Below are 22,758 nucleotides of genomic sequence, written 5' to 3'. Positions count from 1 at the left end.
GAAGAAAAGTATAATTATTTTCGTCTAATTCAATGCACATGCCTTACATCAAAGGTAAGACTCCAAAATCCTTCATAGGCTCAAGAGTCTTTCCCTTTGCCCTTCTCCACTTCACCTTCAAGTAAGATAAGGTTCAATTTATAAGTCACAGAGGTGATGAAAAATGGGAATGAAGAACAAATATAATTAAGAAAGTACCCAGTAAGAAATATTACAATTTGATTTTAGAAGATCTCCCTCGGGCAGCTAAAATAATGAACACTACAACTAATGGTGCAAATAGTACAAATGGCCAAAAGCTACTTGCAGATTGGCAACTTGCGATTTTGTTGCTAAAGTTGTCCTCCTGCTAATTCACATGAACTATGAATTAAAATGGATAGAATTTATAATACACAAAAAAGAATAAAATAATTAAATGACCAAAAGCACAAATGTTGTGCAATATTTATAACAACTAATCAAGTTTAAATAGCCTATCAACAGTTTTGAAAGGAAGAAACTCAATTAATACCAAAAAAAAAAAAATTGGGGGATATATCCAACCATTAAAATAGGTCAATGCTTTTGAACTTAGTTACTGATTCTATCCTAGCAGGGCTGAAGGTAGATGTGAGTGCTGGTGCACTTTGGATGCACCCAAGAAGCACATTATAGGGTTGTCAATGTCTTGTGGGTGTGTTCCCCAAGACACCCACAACCTTGTGATGTGCTTCCTGGGCGCACCAAGATGCATCCTTGAGCCTCTGGAGGGCAGTTTTCTAGAAAATGTCAAAATTGACATTTTTCAACTTTAGAACACAATAAAAGATGTGCAAATTACCTTATTGAATTTTCTTTTTGCCTCTAAATCCTAAAACAGCCCTAATAGAGAGGCCATTTATTATTATTTTCATCTCATTTTTTTGTAAACATTGAATCATGAACTAAGTTTTGATTGTGTATATGTAATGATTTCCTTATTTACATTTGGATCATCAACATAGACGTATATGATGTCTTATTAGTTATTTCAATTCGAAACATTTGTGAGCTATCAATCAACATTTAAAATTTATCTTAACCAATGATAAAGTATCATACTATCAAATAATTTATTTTTGTATATCTCTTGCATTTCTTTGCATGTATATAACCCCAAAAAATATATTCACGCAACCAAGCACCTGATTCTGGCACCTGCATCCACATCCACTTAGCTTTTGAAAGTAACTAATTTAATAGTAATATTTTGTAGAAAAGATGCCAGAATGAAAACAGGTTTAACTTGTATTGTTGCAAACAACATATTATATTACATCGTAAAACAGGCCAATGCGGCTAAGAAAAATCGACTTGTTGACATGATAGTTCAACTTAGTGATAGACGGTATACATATACAAAACTCCATATTTTATGAGCTGAAAGATTTAGATACCTGTGAACTTGACTTGTGTAGAGAAAAAGTCTTCTGTTTATTCAAAGCCCTTTGTTGTTGAGAGAATATATTCCGAGCATGTTTAAAAAGCTCAACATCAAGACTGTTCAATCTCTCAATTTCTTTTATGGTACTTTCTGGTATAAGAGTTCGTTCCTACAAAGCAGTATCAAAGTTAACATTAGAGTACCAATGAACTTATTAACAGAAGATCAATCAGGCAGTTTAATTGCCTCATTTAAACCCCAAAATATAGTTCATCATACCATAGTACTTTATATTGTTCATTTCCTTATGTAGCTTTGACACACTCACCTATGACTTTGCATAAATGGTGCTTTAAGAGGAGAGCGATTATGTGTATAGCCATAGGTTAAATCCAAATATTAAGCTCTTTATATGTAAAGAATACCCAAATTGGGGATAAGAGCAGTGTTTCATACACAATTAACTTCATTCCAAATCTGTGGCTATAGCCCATTAAAAATATATTTATTGAAGTCCCATGAATACCATCCAGTTTGTATTATATTTCAAATACAGCAAGCTTTTCTTCTACAGTGGATTCTGCATAGGGAGTTTGAGGAAAGACATATCTAATGGCACTGTGGTTTTCTAAACTGAAAGCACCCGCCTCCATCAACAAGCAATTAGAATTTTGTCATCAGTGTGAATGTGACTGTGCTACTAAAGATTAGAAAACCGTCCCACTTTCTTCTAATAAAACTTAAAAGAGACTGCTATTAGTGTGTACCTTCTCATGGAAAAATGGCTGTACTATGGTAATACAGGACCATACCTAAGGGCTTAACAATAAATGTAACATGCTTCAGCTTTCAAGAATGCACCTAACAAACTTTGGTGACATTAATGATTATATTGGATAATTGTCATTGTTATCATTGATTATTATGGTAATCTGAAAACACATTGCTTTCACAAATAACTCCAACTGTATGTAAGCTTGAATTCCAATTTTCATTGTAATGACCATGCTGCTACAAAATAACATTAATCTCCTTTAAGAACCAGACTTTCTCTGAAATCCAAAGCTCAATAATTTAGATGTTTAAAATTCCAAATAAACCTAGGTTAAAGGTATCATAATATATGATAACTTTTCCGACGAGCCAAGACAAATAATGGCAGCTACACACCCAGGGAAAGGGATGGTATATCTTGCCATTTTGTGATGACACCTCCACCGGGGTTTTAAACTATGAGCAAATAAAATTGGTTCTTCAAAAATACCTCCTCCGTGAAGTTGATTGGCGCAATGGACTTCAATGAAGAAATACGGCGCACAGATTGCCGAGATCTTATACTAAAGGCACATTTTTCATAACTTTCAAGCAGACTAGAAACTGTAAACTGCAAAGACAGAATGAAAATAAATTATCAAATTTTTCACTGCTACCATCATGATGGCCAGGACAATGGTATTTTTTTGAAAATCCAAGCTTGTCTCGAGAAAGAAGCTATGGAATCAGACATTTATGAAGACAAATAAAGATGGGATGCATCAAAATACTATAAAACAAGCTCACATTTTCCTTTTGTTCTTTAGCATTTTCAATAGCAGAGTCTATGTTTGATTTCTGGTACTCAACAGTGATCTGTGGTGTGGAAAGAAACGCAGATTACATTCTACAATTTCTTAATCAAGGTGGTGGATAACAATAAATATTAGGCATTGATCACCTAAATATTGCACCTAAGAAGACTCATGTTGCAAAACTTGATGTGGAAAATTACCTTTACTTGACTTGTTTCTTTGGTCAAACCTGCAAGTAAAATATAAAAGTTATTCAAAAAATGATATGGGATCTCCACATATCACCGCAATCCAACAGTATATTTTTTTCCTGTACCATTTTCAATGGATAAGTTCCAAAATCTCAGTAACCAGACCACTTGAAGCTTTCAATCATTAAAAGGTAGGGAGTTCCATAGTACAAATTAACCAACAAATTATGTTTATCTTGTCCAAATTACTAATCCCAGGCTGCCTCTGTTTTTCTCTTTAGATAAGCCTCTAACTCAGAATGAAAGAAAATAAGATAGCTATAACTGTGATGAAATGTCAGATAATAATATCAGATATAGGAACTCATTCCTTTTCACTGCATAACAGCTCAAGAAAGTACAGTTTGAATACAAGCACAAGCATCCACTAGAGTCAATCAGATGGTATTTCTCAGCCTACTGACCTGTCTTGTTACTAGCTGCATGGTAACTCCCAAAGGAGAAGTTTGAAGAGTGTAAATGAGACAGCATTTCTGTGCCAAACATTTTTGCTAATATTGTAGCAGAATCCTTATGGTTCTCTGTAAGTCCCACATATAACATTTGATCCAATCTCCTCTGCATTTTATCCAATCTTTGATCACTTTCATTTTAAGGCATCCACAAACATAAGAATTATACCATAACATCAAGTAACAATTTAAAATACTTAAGATATTTTACAGAGTTACCTTTGCAACTTCCAATACATGCTTCCCCAAGAATGGGTATGTCAATACACATTGGCGTATTTCTTGTGCTTCGTCTAAGTAAGAGTTACTTGTGAGCCCAGCTACCTGCCAAAAATGCCTTCTGAAAGTGTTTGTATATGCAACCCAAAAAAATTTGAAGATAAGAAGAAAAAATTGATCAGCAAACACAACAGGAAACACTGTCTATTGATAAGTTGATAACTTGTTTTCCCTTACCAATGCACAAGGCAAAGCAAAACATTAGTCCATTGAAGCTATAATGAGCCCTTAGGATCTGGTTTATTTCTCATCCATAGATATTTATTTGGGTTTAGTATAACAATTTCCTGTATAAAGCTTGAAGAGGACTAATCATCCTTATAATTATATATCCTTTTTTTTAAATCATAGACAGGTTACATCTGCTAAGTGTATCACTGTCATCTTGCTTTCAGAAATTATCCGTAATTATCTATGTCACAATCTACTGATATCTATTTGTGCAATTCCCTTTAATGCTATTAACTCAAAGTCAATGATAGTGTGGAATACCCAAAAGACATTTGCAAGTGTGGCGAGTAAAAGGGCTTTGTAAGGCCAACTCTAAGATGTCATACAACCACCTCAGAACACTATACAGCCACTGCCAAGGACACCATACGAGCATCCGCATTTTGTGATTCTTCCATCACCATCCAATTTTGTCATCACTGTATGGCTGATTGAGGAGATCACCAACTGTATGCTAGAGGGGGAAGGGGAGGTTGTACCATAATCCTAAGTTTTAATTCATAGTCACCCCACACACAGGAGACAACACCATACAGCAGAAGCCCATAATTCTGGTGTAAAGTGAAAGTCATACTTGGGTTGAATGCAAGGTAATCTTATTCAATCAATATGTTCGACATGAAAATGAACGTACAACATACTGAAATGTAAATCGGTCCCCCTCATGCAGCAACAACATGCCATCAATGTAATGTACGTTGGAAGGGGAACATTACATTTGTACCAAAGCCAGTGATCTTGCCAAGCTATAGACAGTGAATGAAAGTTTATAGTCAGAAATGAAGACGGTCCCACTCAATTGATAGAATGGGAGATTCAGGAGAACCCACTTCTAACGAAGTCATGGAATTATTGAGGGAGCTTTCAAGGAATCAAGCACAGATTAATGACACTCAATAGCTCATGGAAGAAACATTATGGAAACTAGCCAAAAGTAAAATATATTGCAAATAGAATGGTCAGAACAATGACTAAGTTACTGGAAAGGCAAATCCTTATCCGATGGGCTCTCGACCTTCCACGCCAACTTTCTCTCCACGAACAGAAGTGCCTCACATAGGAAGGGAACCAATCTTTGAAGAAGTTTAAGAAACATTACTGGAAGATTGAATGAATGCAAACATGAAAGGGTATCATACAAGGATTATGCATAATTAAGGATGAGATTTCTAGTGGTGGCAACTGTGGGTATTTTAACAATGATCTGAAAATAGAAATTAAGTGAATCTATCACCATTTGATGGATCTGGATCAATATTTGCACCAGCATGGATAATGAAGGTCGATGCCTACTTCAAGTTCAATCCGATGCTAGAAGAGGAATCTATGAAATTCACCACACTCCATCTGGAGGAAGTGGTGCACGAATGGTGGCATCATCGCATGGTTATTCTTGAATATGACTAAGTAAACACTTATGCTAACTTTACATAAAGACTAATAGATCGGTTCAATGGAAAAGATCTAGAACTCAATTTAAAGAATTGGTACAGCTAAGGCAAACTGGGTCAATGGACAATTGCATCAAGAAGTTCAAAGACTTTCCATACTGGTTAAGGACATATTAGAGAGATGATGTACCATGCTCTTCATCGATGGCTTAACAGAACCATTGAAAGGATGCATTAAAGGTGTCAATCCTGTCACCCTCTTGGAAGCTATTAAGAAAGCTCAAAGCATGGCGTTATCTTCAACCTCATCATCTCAAAGTTACACAACAAGCCACCATTGGCCCTTAAGGAAATTGACAACAAACCCACAAAGATGAAGGATATGTTGGATGCCACCAAAAAAGAATTCTAGAGAAGAAAATTATATTGTCCCCATTTTTGTCAATATCAGAGTTTCAAGGATTAGCCTATTATTGTGATCCTCGTAGGCTAATTATTGTGGATAGAGGGTCTTCTGAGGCAGTGGCTTGGCTTGGGAGGGTCTTATCTTCTCCACATTTCAGTAAGCTATAGGTTGGTCTTTGTTTGGCTCAAATCGGACTTCATTTGGGCTTAGTTTTGTGTACTAACTATTTGTGGTAAATTGGTGTTGATCAAGATGGACCCTTTCTATTTTTGGAAAGTGCATTTGGTCACATGGAGAAATAATACGTATGACTCCTATTTCAGACGACATATTTAAACGATGAGTATTTTGGGAGTTATTATATTTTGTGGCAAAATTATTTTTAATTATTAAATGGCTTATTATAAAGTTATAATTTAACTTTATAATTTCACTTAAGTTGAGAGTTGTGTTATCATTGGAAAGTGTCATTTTTTAATTAGTTAAGCCAAGACAAATGAGAGAATCTAGAGGAAGCTTCTTATTAATGTTGTGTGGTGAAGCTTCTTGAGTGAAGTTACATTTTGGCAACAAAGGGGAATTTGGAGGTTATAAATACAAGTCCATTTGTCGAGAACAACATGCTTGAATAATCTATTTTCGTTTGTTGCCTGTGGCTTTTTTTGAGGTTCTAAATTTTGTTGTCCTTGCTGAGGTATAAGGGAAGCTGAGAAGTATTTTCAAATCACTGCTGAGGTAAAGTGATTCCGTTTAATCTCCCTTACTATTATTGTCTATGACTGGGAGTATTATTATTGTGGAGGAAATTACATTTCTGGGGTTTCAGAATTTTGAGATTTATTTCTGAGGATTGCATTTGCAATTGTGCTTTGGTATACAATTGCTCTCTTCTCCTATTGTTCTGTACTCTGGCTAGGGAGAAATTACTTTTGAATGAATTTGTGAAGGAATTGGAGGATTCTTTAATAGCCACTATTTACATCTAAGGATCCACATGAGTTATTCAGAGGTAGTCATTACTAGTATTTGTAGCATTTGGTATTTTGGGGAAGTTCAGATTTCATTTCCAGGCACTATGTGGGAGATCTGAAGCAAATTCTGGCATTTTCTCTCAGTTGTGATTTCTCCAAGAGGCTTTATTTTGCATGTTCACAAATACATAACATCCTACAGGCTGCAATCTGTTTTTTTGAGGATAGTTGTTCACACTTTGGCAGCGATTTGGCCATTGGGGTTAATAAATCTACTCCTGCATACAGGTTCGAAAAGTTATTGTTATTTTACTCAATGCAATAGAACTTAATCATGGTATGATTATTATTTGGTCTCATTGTTCTATTTATTGCATTCTCCATTGAGTATTAGTGGTCATCGAACACTTTCAAAATTATGTATGCAAGCAAATAAGGAAGAAGTTGTAAATTAGTTGTTTGGTATTCATTTATACAAGAGCCTTCCATGTTTGATTTATCCAGTAATTATGAGCATGACATATCCTATTATTGTACTAGAAAGTTAAAATTCATATGCACAATGATAGTTGAATTGCTCGCCAAATGTTTGACAAAATGTCAAACCTCTGATTAGTGTGGAAATTGATGATTGTTTGAGCCATACCCAATAGGGGTTACTACAAAAATTATGTTATAACTATAGGAGTCTTGGTAACCACGACACAAATGTCCACGAAAAGGAAATATACATTACACAGAGGTCATATTGGATAGTGAAGAAGAACCAAATGTTTTAACACCTAAAGGGAATAACAGATAGGAGGTTAACCTAAACCATACAGAGAGGATAACCTTACACTTACAACATGTAATGTTCTCGTCATAAAATAAATTATTAATTAAACTTTTGTAAATGGGCCGATTGATTTAGTATATCTCAGACCCATTTTTCTTTTAGTTTCCATAGGTAAGTGTAGCCGTCGACTATCTTTGTACACCCTCAAAAAGGTTTCCCCGATGGATATTTAAGCACAACTTGTAGGTAGTCATTGGTATGCGACTTAGATTATTCCTTTGTACAGTGGATTCCTGTTGGAGTTTTGGATTTCTCTCCATTTCAAAAGTGAAAGATCTTCCCTACTTGACTAATCCAATTTCGGTGGGATTCGCTCCTCACCCTATTCCATCACCTATAATACTTTGCTCAAATCTAGCAAATTAGAGCACTATCTTGTGGCAAATATTAATTAAAGGTTATACATGTTCAAAATCTCCATTCTTGTTTGGCTTTATCTGATGAATTCGGGTCTCTAAGTTTATGCATTGCATGCCTGAGCATTTCCTCTCCATCTGTACACCATCCACTTCCCACAGCATGGAGCACATCTTTCTGCACTACTACATTACCCTACTGTACGACCAATTTCCCTCGGCTCCCTCCTTCCTACCATACGGACGACTGTGCCTCACCACATCACCAAAGACTGCGATCATTCCACCATACAACTTGTTTTTGGATACTGTACAGACATCATCCTATCTACGTACAACATCTACCGTATGGCCATCTCTATACCTCCCATATGCCTCAATCTAGAGATCCTACAGCTAGTCCAATTGCACCATACAACTAGTCTATACTGTACAACCAATCTACACAGTATGGCCCATAACAATTGTAGTGTACGGCCATCCAAGACGCCATACCCTCTCCATACCACACTAGTTAGCCACTTGATAGGAACATATGTAGTAAAAATTTGTCTTCTATGAAATTGGTACATCACAGTGGTATCAAAGCTTCAATCTTGCCAGCCTGTGGACAGTGAATGAGAGTTTTTAGCTAGAAGAGAAGATCCTATTCGGTTTATAGAATGGTGGTAGAACCAAAACCCACGGTTATCGATCTCGTAGCGCTACTAAGAGAACTTGAGAGAAATTAGGCATAGATCAATGATACTTAGCAACTCATAGAAGAAACTCTCAAGAAATTGGCAAACAATATACTATTTGGTGAACAAAATGGTCATTGTGTGGACTCGATGTCAAGTAAAGAAAACCCTCATCCAGCATGCTCAAGACCTTCCATGTTTTTCCCCCCATGGACGTAGGCACCAAACAAAAGGAAGTAGCCAACCTTTGAGGAAGTTCAAGAAAACTTGAGAGAAGACTAAAAGAAAGATAATTTTGAGGAAGATATCTCTTACAAAGACTATGCAGATCTGAGAATGAGATACTCGGGAGGCGAAAACCGAGGATATTTTAACAATGATCTCAAAAGGAAGTTGAGTAGAGTAAATATGTCTCCATTTGACAGATCTGGATCCATATTTGCACAAGCATGGGTAATGAAGACCGATACGTACTTCTAGCTTAATCCTATGCCAAGAGAAGCAATTAAATTTGTGGCATTACACTTGTAGGGAGTAGCACATGAATGGTGGCATCACAGGACCATCACACTGGAGCATGACCAAATAAATACCTATGCAGAATTCACTAAGAGATTGATAAATTGATTTGATGGTAAAGATCTGGAACTTAATTTCAAAGAGTTGGCACAACTGAAGCAAACTAGATCAGTTGACCAGTACATTATGGAATTTTAGAAACTCTCTATTTTGGTCATGGACATTTCTGAAAGAAGACAGATAGTGTTTTTCATGGATGATCTAACAGAACCACTGAAGGGTTGGGTAAAAGGGTTCAATCCTACCACCCTGTCGAAGGCCATTAAAAAGGCTCGGAGTATGGCATCATTATCGACGTCATCCTCTCGAGGGTACTCACATTCCAAACCGCCAGCGTTTTCGAGGGACAAAGATAATAAGCCTTTGCCAAGGAAGCCATCATTGGATGAAGCTACTAGACAAGAGTTCCAAAGGAAGAAACTATGTTTCAACTGCAAGGGACCATGGGAACCTGGGCATAGATGCCTCGAGAAAGGAAAAATTCACTACATTGAAGTTGTGTCCAATGATGAGAACAAACAAAAAGATCTATTCTCCGAAGACAACCATCCCCACAAGGACATCAAAATCGGTAGTTTGAATTATACAAAAAGATTTGAAGCATTGGTACGGCATAGAGGAACCATCGGCTTAGCTGGGAGCCCGAGGTGCATGATGTTTCGTGTATGGAGAACCCTTCAAGGACAAAGGGTCATGGTGATGCTCGATAGTGAAGGCACTCTAAACTTCATAAAATCATTTTTGGTGAAACGAAAAGGTCTACTTACTAAGACGCATGCAGGATTCCAAGTTAAGGTTGTCGGAGGGACCCTTTTGCCTTATATACACCTTGTACCCCAACTGAGCATCACCATGGCTAACCATACAATGATAGAGGATTTCTTCATTGTGGACTAGGATGATATGGAGGTTATTCTAGGCATACAGTGGATGGAGACAGTTGATGAATACACTCAGAGCTTCAAACGAATGGATTTCACTTTTGTTATCTATGGGAAGAAGATTGTGTCCGCAGAACGGCCAATGAGGGACTAAAGGAAGTTTCAGCACATCGCATAGAAGCAATCTTTTGGCATGATGACATTGCTTGGGCTACACACTGTTTTGTTTCGGTAGAACCCGTAAAAGGACAACATACACCTCACTAGGATGACGATCTTCAGAAAATCTTGAGTGCTCATGATAATTTTTTTATGGACATTCCTCTTGGTATACCTCCCCATCATGGCTTTGAGCATACTGTCAAGTTGGAAGTGAGCGCCAAGCTAGTCATAACCACACCCTCTTGCCATCCCAAGAAATTCAATGATGAGATCAAAAAGATGACATAGGAACTGCTTGTTAAAGGATGGATCCGTCCTAGTTTTACCCATTTTGCATAATCAGTAGTATTGGTTAAAAAGGATGCGACGATGCAAATGTGTGGACTATCGTGTGTATAACAAAAATACTATAAAAAATAGATATCCTATTACCAAGATCGATGAATTGTGGGATGAATTACATGGTGCGGTTTATTTTTCAAAAATAGATCTTCATTTTGGATACCATCAAATCTGCATGAGGAAGATGTGAAGACAGTTTTTCTTTGTCACTACAGGCATTGTGAGTTCTTGGTCATGATGTTCGGATTAATGAATGCACCTGCTACATTCTAGTCATACATGAATTGCATCTTCAACAAACAATTGCATAAGTACTAACTGGTATGCTTTGATGATATCCTTATTTATAGCAAGCCATGGGAAGAGTACCTGAAGCATCTAGATGAAGTCCTAAGGATCATTAAGGATCAGTCTTTGTTCGCCAAGCGATCCAAGTGTGAAAACGCTATGATAGAAATATTGTACCCTGGGGCATGTTGTCAGTAAATATGGAGTATAGGTTCATCAAGAGAAGATTCAGGTTATCCTTGATCGACCTCTCCCAAAATTGCTCTCTAAATTGCGAGAGTTTTTTGGAGTGTGCAGTTATTATCGAAGTTTTGCAAAAGGATTCTCTCACCTCAGTGCGCCATTGACAAATCTGACAAAAAGGGGTTCCTTCCAGTGGAATGATAAAGCGCAACACACTTTTGATAAGTTGAAAGAAGTAATGAGCACTTGTCCAGTACTCACCTTACCTAACTTCACTCAACCATTCATTTTGGAGTGTGACGCATCTGGAGAAGGCATTGGCGCGGTACTGATGCAAGATCAACACCCCATAGCCTATGAGAGTCGAAAACTTACACAAGTAGAGCATCTATATTCCATTTATGACAAAGAAATTTTGGCCATCGTTCATGCACTAAGTTTTGACAGTATTTGGTGAGTGCCAAGTTTGTTGTCTGTACTAATCATAATAGTTTGAGATATTTTCTGGAGCAACGAAACTTGAACAAAAAGCAAAAAAAATGGGTAAGCAAGATTCAGGCTTTTGATTTTGACATTGAATATGTAGAAGGAAAGAACAATGTGGTTACAGATGCTTTGTTCAAGAAACACGTCATCTTCTTATTGACTCAGATTTTAGCTAACTAAAAAGCACATTCGTTGGTAGAATATTCCAAAAACACATTTTTCTATGAGCTAATGGATGGAAACACCTAGGATGATTGGTACAAAGTGGTGAATGACATCCTTTACTATAAGAATCGGATATACTTAGTGCCTGAATCCAAACTGAAGTAGAAAATCTTGAAGGAGGTACATGATTCACCCTTGGCGGGACACCCAGGTTTCCTCAAAACTTACTGACAACTCAAGGAGAGGTTTTCATGGAAAGTTCTTAAGGGAGACATATTGCAGCATGTAAGAGAGTGTGCAGTCTGCCAGCAAAACAAATGTGAACATGCTCTACCTGCGCGGTTATTGCAACCTTTTCCTATACCAGAACAAAAGTGGGAAAGTATCTTGATGGACTTCATTACTGGCCTTCCCAAGGTGAATGGAAAGGATTGTATCTTTGTGGTAGTCGACAGATTGATGAAGTATTCACATTTCTTCGCCATCTCCTTAGATTTTCAGGCCGCACAGATAACCAATCTATTTTTTTAAAAAGTCTTTCACCTACACGGGTTAGCCCAAAACATTGTTAGTAATCAGGATGGACGATTTATCAGTATCTTTTGGAAATAATTGTTTCAGTTGGCAGGAACAAAATTGTTGCCAAGTACCAGTTACCACCCTCAAACAAATGGATAGATGGAGATTGTGAACAAGTGGCTAGAAGGCTACCTTCGGAACTATGTTTCAACACAACGAGAGTGAGTCAAATAGATGCACATAGGAGAATATTGCTACAATACCACTTACCACATGTCCATCAGGATGGCACCCTTCAAAGCATTATATGGGTATGAACCCATTTCATTCATCGACACCTTACTGGGGTCATGACAATCGCGCACCACGGATAAGGGACTGGCTACAAGAAGGACAGGACATCCTAAGATGCTTGAAGGAAAACTTAAAAAGGGCGCAGAATCAACAAAAGATGTGCGTTGACAAACACCAAATTGAGAGAAATTTCGAGGTGGGAGATTTTGTCTATCTCAGGCTTTAGCCATATAGGCAATCCTCGTTGAAGGTAATAGGGAAAGAAAAACTGAAACCACAATTTAATGACCCTTATCATGTAGTTCGTTGCATCAGTGAAGTTGCCTATGAGCTAGAACTTCCAGAAGGGAGCCGCATTCATAAAATTTTTCATGTCTCCTACCTTAAGAAATTTGTGGGATAGAACATCACGATAGCTGCAGACCTTCAACCGCTCAACTTAGAAGGGAAACCTATATTGGAACCAGCTGAGATCATTGAAGTTCATGAGAAGACCCTATGGAACTGCACAGTGAAGGAATATTTGGTACGCTGGAGATACTTGCCATTGGACGATGCAACATAGGAGGGTAAACACATTTTACAGCATCTAGCATTGCATTTTCTTGAGGACAAGCAAAATTTGGGACAAACGGATTGCAATATTCCTGTCATAAAATAAATTATTAATGGGTCAATTGATTTAGTATATCTCGAGCATCATTTTTGTTTTAGTTTTCGTAGGTAAGTGTAGTCATCAGCTATCTTTGTACACCCTCGAAAAGGGTTCCTCGATGGGTATTTAAGCACGACTTGCAGGTAGTCGTTGGTATGTGATTTGGATTATTCCTTTGTATTGTGAATTCCTGTTGGAGTTTTGGATTGTTCGCCATTTTGGAAATGAAAGATCTTCCCTACTTGGCTATTCCTGTTTGAGTGGGATTCAACTCTCATCCTATTCGGTCGTCTATAGTGCTTTGCTCAAATTTGGCAATTTGAAGCACTATCATGTGGCAAATATTAATTAAAGGTTATACGTGTTCAAAATCTCCATTCTTGTTTGGCTTTATCTGATGAATTCAAGTCTCTAAGTTTATTCATTGGATGCCTAAGCATTTCCTCTCAATCTGTACACCATACACTTCCCACAGCATGAAGCACATCTTTCTGTACTACTACATTAACCTACTATATGACCAATTTTCCCCCGGCTCCCTCCTCCCTACCATATGGACAACTATGCCTTCACACCGTACCTCACCCCATCACCAAAGATTGCCATCATCCCACCATACAACTTATTTTTGGATATCGTATGCACATCATCCTATCTACCGTACAACCACTGCCTAGATATAGTACGACCATCACTATTCCTCCCGTATGGACTCAACCCAAACATCCTATGACCAGTCCAACTGCACTATATAGCCAGTCTACATTGTACTACCCATACCAATTGTTGTGTACAACCATCCAAGATGCCATACCCTCTCCGTACCACACCACTCAACCACTTGACTAGAAAAGGTGCAGTAAAAATTTATCTTCTATGGGATTGGTACGTCACACAACATGGGGGCACTATTGCTCTCATGGGTAGTTTGAGGTGCACAATTTTCAGGGTACGGGGAACCCTCCAAGGACAGAGGATCATCGTAGTTTTGGATAGCAGAGCCACTCTAATTTTTATAAATTCATCACTTATAAAGCAAAGGGGTTTACCAATAGAAGCACATTAGGGTTTCCAAGTCAAGGTAGCCGAAGGAACACTTTTATCATTCAGACACGTAGTCCCCCAACTAAGTATTACCATTGGCAACCACACAGTGACAAAATACTTCTTTATAGTTCGATGACATGGAGGGTATACTCAACATCTAGTGGATGGAAACACTAGACAAATACACACAAAGCTTTAAATGGATGGACTTCACTTTTGTAGTTGATGGAAAGAAGGTGGTCTTGAGAAGGATGGTGAATGAGGGTTAGAAGGGGGTCAGCCCATCAAATGGAGGCCCTCTTCAGGCATGACAATGTTGCTTGGGTTGCACATTGCTTTGTTTCAACAAAACCAATAAATGGGCAACAAATATATATTATCAAGCTGATAAGCTTCAAATCATTTTGAATAAACATGATAGATTTTTTGCAGACATTCCTCCTAATATACCTCCCCATTGAGGTTTTGAACATACCATTCAATTGGAAGCCGACGCCAAACCAATCATCACCACGTCATACCGCCATCTTAGAAAATTTAAAGATGAGATTGAAAAAACTTTTTAGGAACTGCTTGACAAAGGATGGATCCGTCTAAATTCTAACCCCCTTGCATCATCAATAGTTCTAGTAAAAAAGGATGGGACATTACGAATGTGTGTGGACTGCCATGTGTTGAACAAGAAGACGATAAAAAATAGATACCCTATTCTCAGGATCGATGAATTTTTTGATGAGTTGCATGGTGCGAGTTATTTTTCTAAAATAGATCTTTGTTCATTGAAAACTTCACAAGTGATCCTTGTAGATTTATGTAATTGGTAACTATGAGATTATGATGATAATTCCTCTTAGAAAAAATATATTTATTTGTTAACAATTCTCTCTTAGGATAGGCAAATCCATATGTGTCCAATGAATTGATTTGTATATATTTACATTAGATGTAATGTTAGGACCTTTCCACTAAAATTTGATCTTGTATCAATAGCTATTTTCCTATTGACCATTAATACTATAATTGCAATTGATACTATAAGAATTAAACAGTTCTACCTAAAATTATCCTTGATTATATATGTTGGTGAATTAGAACTTTTGCAACTATGGTTGTTTGATCTATTTGAGAGTTTGATATTGCAATAATATGACTATTTCTTCTAGCTGTATCTATTGATATCAACAGAGATAAGTCATTCCCTGATTTATATTGAAATACTTTTCACAGAAATAGATGTTCTTGTTGTTATTTCTTCACTACCATCAATGCTTTCAGATATCCAACAAATCCCGCTAAGTTTCTTTATTGGTGGCTGGATTTGTAATGTCCCTTATTAGAGGCTTTCATAATTTAATTGAAATTATTTAAATGAGCTTTTTGCATATCTAGATTGAGTTTCTTATTTTTTGTTGTATCTATTAGGTGATTGAAATTCTTAATAACCTTGATATGTGAAAAGATGTGTCTTTTCCACTATAATTTATTATTATATTGTCTTTATTACTAATAGTTTTATTAATCTACAATTCACTTTACATTAATGTTTTATAATATTAAATTCTCATATTTTAATATTTTATTGAATACTATGATATGATTAATATTATTATTATTTTATTTATTTGTTGTTTATGTATGTTTTAATTGTGGGGATATTACAGTACTCCCCTCTCAAATTTTGCTTGTCCTCAAGCAATATACAAAGCATACAACTAGATGCATGGACACATGAACTAGACATGGAGTAGACACATGAATGCATGGAAACACAAAGAAGACACATGTATGCATGAAAATGCTAAGTAGACATGATGTAGACAATAATACATGCATTCTTGATTAAAATGTATTTCACTAGAGTCAAGAAGATGATTTGTACAAAAGCTTCCTTGATGGAATCCTTCAACTACAAGTGATCATTAGTACACGTGTATATATAAGTTTTGAGAAAAATGGGAGTCATGATAATCTTATCCCATACTAAGTCCCAAAGTGGAACATTAGCCACCTTGGCCTTAGTGGTGGTGATTACACATTCATACAAGGATGCTTGTTTTGTTTTGCCCTTATTATCATCCTCAATCGAGAATAATACTTCGGATCTAAGTAGATTGCTTAGGCACCAAACTCAACGGTCCATCTCAAGGTTTATGTGGATCCAATCCCTTAATCTCATCTTGGAATAACATCAAGGAAACTTGATCCCATCTTGGTCAATCCTTAAGGCATCTTATACAGACGCTGATCCTTGCCCATCTCGTACTAACCGATTAGTTGGACTAGCTTGAATACACCTATGTTCTCTCTAGTGAGGCTACCTTTATAGGTAAGTAATAAACTATATGTGAATTAAAAAGGTCATGTTATTTTGATTATAACTTTGGTCTAGAAGGAATGCCAAGATGTAATGGGTTTCTTTGGCACCAAACTCAATGGTCTTCCTCAAGGTTTTAATGGATCCAAGCCCTTAATCCCATCTTGGAATAACCTCAAGGCAACTTGATCCCATATTGGGCTATCCTCAAGGCATCTTATAGGGACGCTGATCCTTACCCATCTTGGGATGATCTGTTGGCTAGATTTATACAAGATTTTCCAATATTATATCTTTATCTATCCCTTCTAGCCTAGATTTTATAATGAAACTGAGCATAGACATTATTTAAATGAATTGATAATAACATACTTACCTCTAAGATGTGTAAAGTCTTATTCTAGTGATAGAATATCCTTTTTTCTATGTTGTTTATGTATTCTATGGCTGGCAGTATCAAACATAGATTGCAAGGCAATTGTTATTTGTTTACACCCTTCCCTTTTGTTAAGTAACATGGATCTTTTCTGCAAATGTAATAATATGGCCATTGTAATTGATATGTTCCAAATGTAGATTTGGATCTCATATAAAAATGAGAGGAGAAAATCTCTTGAGGAGACATGTCTCCAAATATATATATTTCATAATAATAATTAGTATAATATATATGTATATGTATAATATATATATATATATATATATATGTATGTATGTATGTATGTATGTATGTATGTATGTATGTATGTAATACATATTATAGCATATAATATATATATTATATACTATAATATATATTATTACATGAATACAGAAAAATGATGATTTACCAATAACAACAATGTATCTCAGATCGAATTTATCTGACTGAAGCTACAACTTTAACACTCCTTAGCTAGGGAGGATTTGTAGAACACCTTGTGCTCTCAAATATATGAAGAGATATCCTCTCAGTATGATATTCATGGAATGACATACATAAGGATATCAACATAAATCCATCAACACACACACACACACACACACATATATATATATATATATATATTAACATACATTATATATGGAATTTGCTTCAATTCGCCGAGGCTAAATTTCTCAATACTCCCTCTTTAGCAAGGAAAGAATTTCAGCAATTATAATACAAGATTTGAATACCACTTTTAGTGTGGTCTATGATAGACATAAGTTATGGTGTCTAGCAAGATCCAACCCGAAGAACCATAACAAATTGATTTTCATGGTGTCCGGCAAAATCCGGCCTGAGGAACAATGGTGAGTTGATTATCAAGGTGTCTAGCAAAATTTGGCCTGAAGAACCATGATAAGTTGGTTATCAAGGTGTCCGGCAAAGTATGGCCCAAAGAACCATGATAATACTTGCTCCAACACATTTTGGTGTTAGGAGATAGGCCAACTATTGATAAAGTCGTAACCTTAAAATAGTTACCTTCTGGTTGATACATTGGTTGTCATGACTTCCAACACTCGAGGACAACTTAATGAAGTCCGTCATGATAATAGATCTACCATTTATAAGATCGTCATCTTACAACAGTTACCTTCCATTTATATATGTCAACGAAAAAATGTCACCTTTCATTACATATCATATGTGAAATAGTAACCACCATGAACCAAGTAAGAGGGTGGTACAAAGGCTTTCACCTCAATTCTATCTTATAGAGAAGAATACATTATAATAAATTTTACTTCAAACTTCTCCTCATAAAGATGATATCATTTACAAAGGATTGCACCTCAAAATTCTCCCTTTGAACATCAATCCTGGGAAGTCAAGTCCTCTACTTACTTCCTCAGAAGCTCTCTTCACCCAAGGATGCCTTTCAAACTCATTCTGAATCTGATATCAATCTTTTCTTTTTCTAGTGATAAGTCAATACTTCCTCATGATGCAGTTAAGACTAGGGCCATCAAAATCATGCAATCAAACACATGTATTTCTGGACTCCCTCTAAGTATCAATCTTTGAAGTTCTTGCATTGCCTTCGAAGAAGTGTCATACTCCCTCTTAATGTAGTAGGATACTCATAATCTCAATCATCAAAGATTTTTGCTTCAAGAACCTCATTTTATCCAGCCTTATCATTAGATGACTAATGAATTCTAGATCACAACTTCTTTGAAATGATTGTCATAAGATTGTGTTTTGCACTATATGTCTACTGTACCATTCTTCTTTTCATGCAAGATCATCTTCACATACAAAGAAAAAGATCAAGGAAAAAATAACTCATATAGTATGTATAGAATTACAAATAAGAGAGACTATAATAAAAAAAAAAGTGTAATGCTCAAAGATAATAAATACTTATCTGTACATCAACATCCTTGATATAAGTTGTTCCAATGAAGGTCTATTTACATCAAATCAGAAAATGCCGCGAATTGTGAAGGAAACATTGGTTAAGGTAATCAGTCACCCCTCACATTGTACAGTTCACACATGCTTCATTATAATTAATTTGAACCATCAAATAGTCTAGTTCAACAACTTTGTAAAGGACATCACTTCCACTTGTAGATGAATTATATTCCTATTCAATCCTCTCGGGATGATCTTTGTGTTTCTGCTCTGGTTCTATACCCATGTTCCAACACATTAATCTTCCCCAATGACTGAAAATTTATGTGTCCTCCTTATTTAGTTATATAACCAATCATTTAACATTCTTATCTTAATGGATATTATAATTGACATCTTTAAGGTTGTTGACTAATCAATTATAAGTAATAATTTTGAATTGTATCTTCCTTCCAACATCTTATTGACAATTTTATATTGCCATTGACTTTCATAGATCAACTTGGTATCTCATTTGATTTTTGATAGAAATCTTCTTTTGAATCTAGAATGTCTTGTTCAATCTGATTAATGCTTGCAATTCTCTCCTTATTACATTATTGATAGCCCATATCATTGTCTCATAATTAATATCACACATGATATATTTTCTATATACAAGTCGTTAAACTTTATCCATATTTGTGTGATGTTGGTCGCTATCAACGGTAACAGCTTGATGACTAGATTTATTTGAATCGCAGACAAACTTATCTGAATTGTCGATCTCTATCAGTTTGGATTATAACCATAGTATCATTTAATCTCCCTCAAGTAGTTTAGTGACCTGTTTGCCACATAATCACCTCTTATTATATATTTTATTTTTATGTCTTCTTATTAGATGATCCTTTAATTGCACCACTTACTATCAGTCATTAACAAACACTTAGTCACTATAATAGCAATCTCCAAGCAAAGTGTTGATGTGGCAGACTCTTTGGTTAAGAACTATCATTTTTATATCTATGCCATCTGGAATAACCGATTTCATTTCTATGTTGCCTGCTCGATATAATTTTGGGTGCTCTTTTATTTTATATCTTCAATTTCCATTTGATGATCATATTTTATATTCAATTATTATAAGATTGTTCATCCACTTGTTTGCTCGCAGACCGATGCAGATCGCTAGGTAACTTTTTACAAGTTTATTGATATATAATTATTTCCAAATTTCATTACTTTATTTCTTGTAGATGATAACCCTTGAAAATTTCACTTGACTGGAATCCTAATCTTACCACATTGATCAAGCAGACCAAATGACAATGTTTTTGCTCAATACATTACTCATGAGTGAAGCTGTTAAATAACTTCAGTTCAGACTTAGTTGCAATTGCATCATATTACAGTCTACCCATAGATTCGAGCCTTGGCCTACCATTACTGGAGTTCACAGATAAATGACATATATTTAATATCCTTTGATGAATCCAATTTGCTGAAACCATATGGGGTTTTCCAGAGATGAATGTCAGCATAGCAAAGGCATATATAAAATACAGTGCAGATTGGCAATATGTAAATGAATGGAAATATGTAATGTGTCTTCCATAACGTCTAGGTCTGCAAGTGATGATTTGTCCCTTGATTATATTGGGTGCACATTTTCAAGTCCGTTCTAAGATGCAATTTTTTTTGCATCTCAATTGATTTCTTTGGAATGAATAGTTTTCTATCTCTTGTCACCTTCAAGAATGAATGGTATAGTTGCAGCTTTTGAAGACAATGTGGTTTATCTGCTTTAGGCTCAACAACCTGCAAATTCTGAGAGCTATGATTGGTGATTCCGTTAGCTACTGCCGGTGGATTGTTTTCTATTATGTATATTCTGTATAATTTTGTATGTGAGAGTATCTATCCATTCTTGATCACATACAAACTTTGCTATTCACCCTGTGAAAGGTTTGATAATGGTATTGACCGCAGCCAATTGAAATAGATCATCAACAATCTTTAAATATAATTTGAATTTTTCATAACTCGTGTTCGATTTGTTCTCAGATTACTCTCTTCTATGTTTATTTGTTTCTTAATTGTGATCCCAATGTTTCTCCAAGATCAAGTAGTCATAACATTGTCAACTCCATGTCTTTAATCTTTCTTACATTTGCAGCCTTGCTCTGATTCCATGTTAAGTAACATGGATCTTTTCTGCAAATGTAATAAATGCAGATTTGGATCTCATATAAATATGAGAGGAGATGATGAGACATGTCTGCAAGGTTCAATCATCATTTATTTAATATATATTTCAAAAAAATAATTAGTATAATAAATATGTGTATATATGTATTATACATATACATATACATATACATATACATATACATATACATATACATATACATATATATATATATATATATATATATATATATATATATAATATAATATAATAAATATACCATAATATATATTATTATTACATGAATATGTATTTATAGAAAATGATGATTTACCAATAACAACAATGTATCTCAAATCGAATTTATTCAGCTGAAGCTACAACTTTAACACCTTTGTTATGATTGCATATCGAATAAACTTTAATGATTACTTATTCCATCCTTGTTCATATATACATATCAGCTTGAATTTTTGGTCTCTTACAAAGATTTTGTCGTGTAACATATTATCAAGGTTTGCACATGAATCCATCACCACTGCTATGGGTGTTGACATTGACATTAAATCCATAATATATATGTCGCATTAACCCTATTTAACCCTGTTACCATTCATATCTGGATATTTTTCATGTATTCTTGATCTTCTTTATCCACTACCAATTTGATTTATCTATTATGCTAACTGCACCTATATCTCTTGATGCTCAATGCTAATATTTTGTATTCTTTTTTGATAATTTCTTCTTAGTTATATTCCTTCACTCTCCTATGAGGTTCCAAACCTATATGTATATACATCTCTAAGTATTTGATGTTATTTGTATTTTTCATAATTTTCCTTAGGGCAGAATTCACCCAAGACCAAGGAACTCAAACACAAGCACAAAATAGACTAGAGTATGATCAGAATAACTGTATAGTATTCAATTCAATGTACAAGTACACTAAGAGTTCCTGTATATAAAGGCCTCTGAGATGCATCTAGAATGCCTAGAAATCAACATCATGATAAGTCATACAACTAGGCACATGTCCACTAGATATGGGTTATTCTCCATTAAGCACGGAAGTAAGTGCGATGGTGAGAGGATAAGCCTACAATGGTGTAGCACACAAATCTATGTTGTAGACACCATGTGCTAAATTAGGAGTGCGAATAACTGTGTTGTCTACATGACAATTTAGTGAATGATGCAAACTCCAATGTTGTAGACACCGTGTGCTGACTTAGAGTTGCGCACTTCTGTGTTGTCAATATGACAACTCATAGAGGTATGCAAACTCCTAAGTGTTTCACAAAATAAATAATAAAATAATGCACTAACCTAGGTAAACTTAAGTGTAAATAGTAAACACTTATTTACACCAACACCCCCCCTTAATTGCAACTTAGGAGAATGCACTTAAACTCACGAATGCATGATGGGTCCCAGCTATGAGGCCATGTTAGGTACGCATGTACAAAAGTAATGCTCTACATACAATGATGCAATGCAATCTCTCATAAAGCGGAGA

The 22,758-nt window shown here is 35.6% G+C and overlaps 1 protein-coding gene across 1 annotated transcript in view; it reads right to left on the bottom strand.

Annotated features, from left to right (window-relative positions):
- Positions 1-211: 211 nt before the first annotated feature.
- Positions 212-22,758, bottom strand: part of LOC149528888 (protein-tyrosine sulfotransferase-like) — a 212,247-nt gene continuing 189,700 nt past the window's right edge. The window contains exons 6-12 of the mRNA XM_089809588.1: positions 3,896-4,000; positions 3,629-3,782; positions 3,174-3,202; positions 2,966-3,034; positions 2,670-2,789; positions 1,419-1,574; positions 212-346 (exon numbers count right to left, since the gene is read on the bottom strand). Coding sequence (XP_089665714.1) covers positions 212-346; positions 1,419-1,574; positions 2,670-2,789; positions 2,966-3,034; positions 3,174-3,202; positions 3,629-3,782; positions 3,896-4,000 — 768 coding nt within the window. The remainder of the gene's footprint in view (positions 347-1,418; positions 1,575-2,669; positions 2,790-2,965; positions 3,035-3,173; positions 3,203-3,628; positions 3,783-3,895; positions 4,001-22,758) is intronic.

This window comes from Cupressus sempervirens, chromosome 11 (genome assembly GCF_028749045.1).
Source record: "Cupressus sempervirens isolate cs-2001-9-10 chromosome 11, ASM2874904v1, whole genome shotgun sequence".
NCBI lineage: Eukaryota > Viridiplantae > Streptophyta > Pinopsida > Cupressales > Cupressaceae > Cupressus > Cupressus sempervirens.
This window is presented reverse-complemented; position numbering and strand designations above follow the sequence as displayed.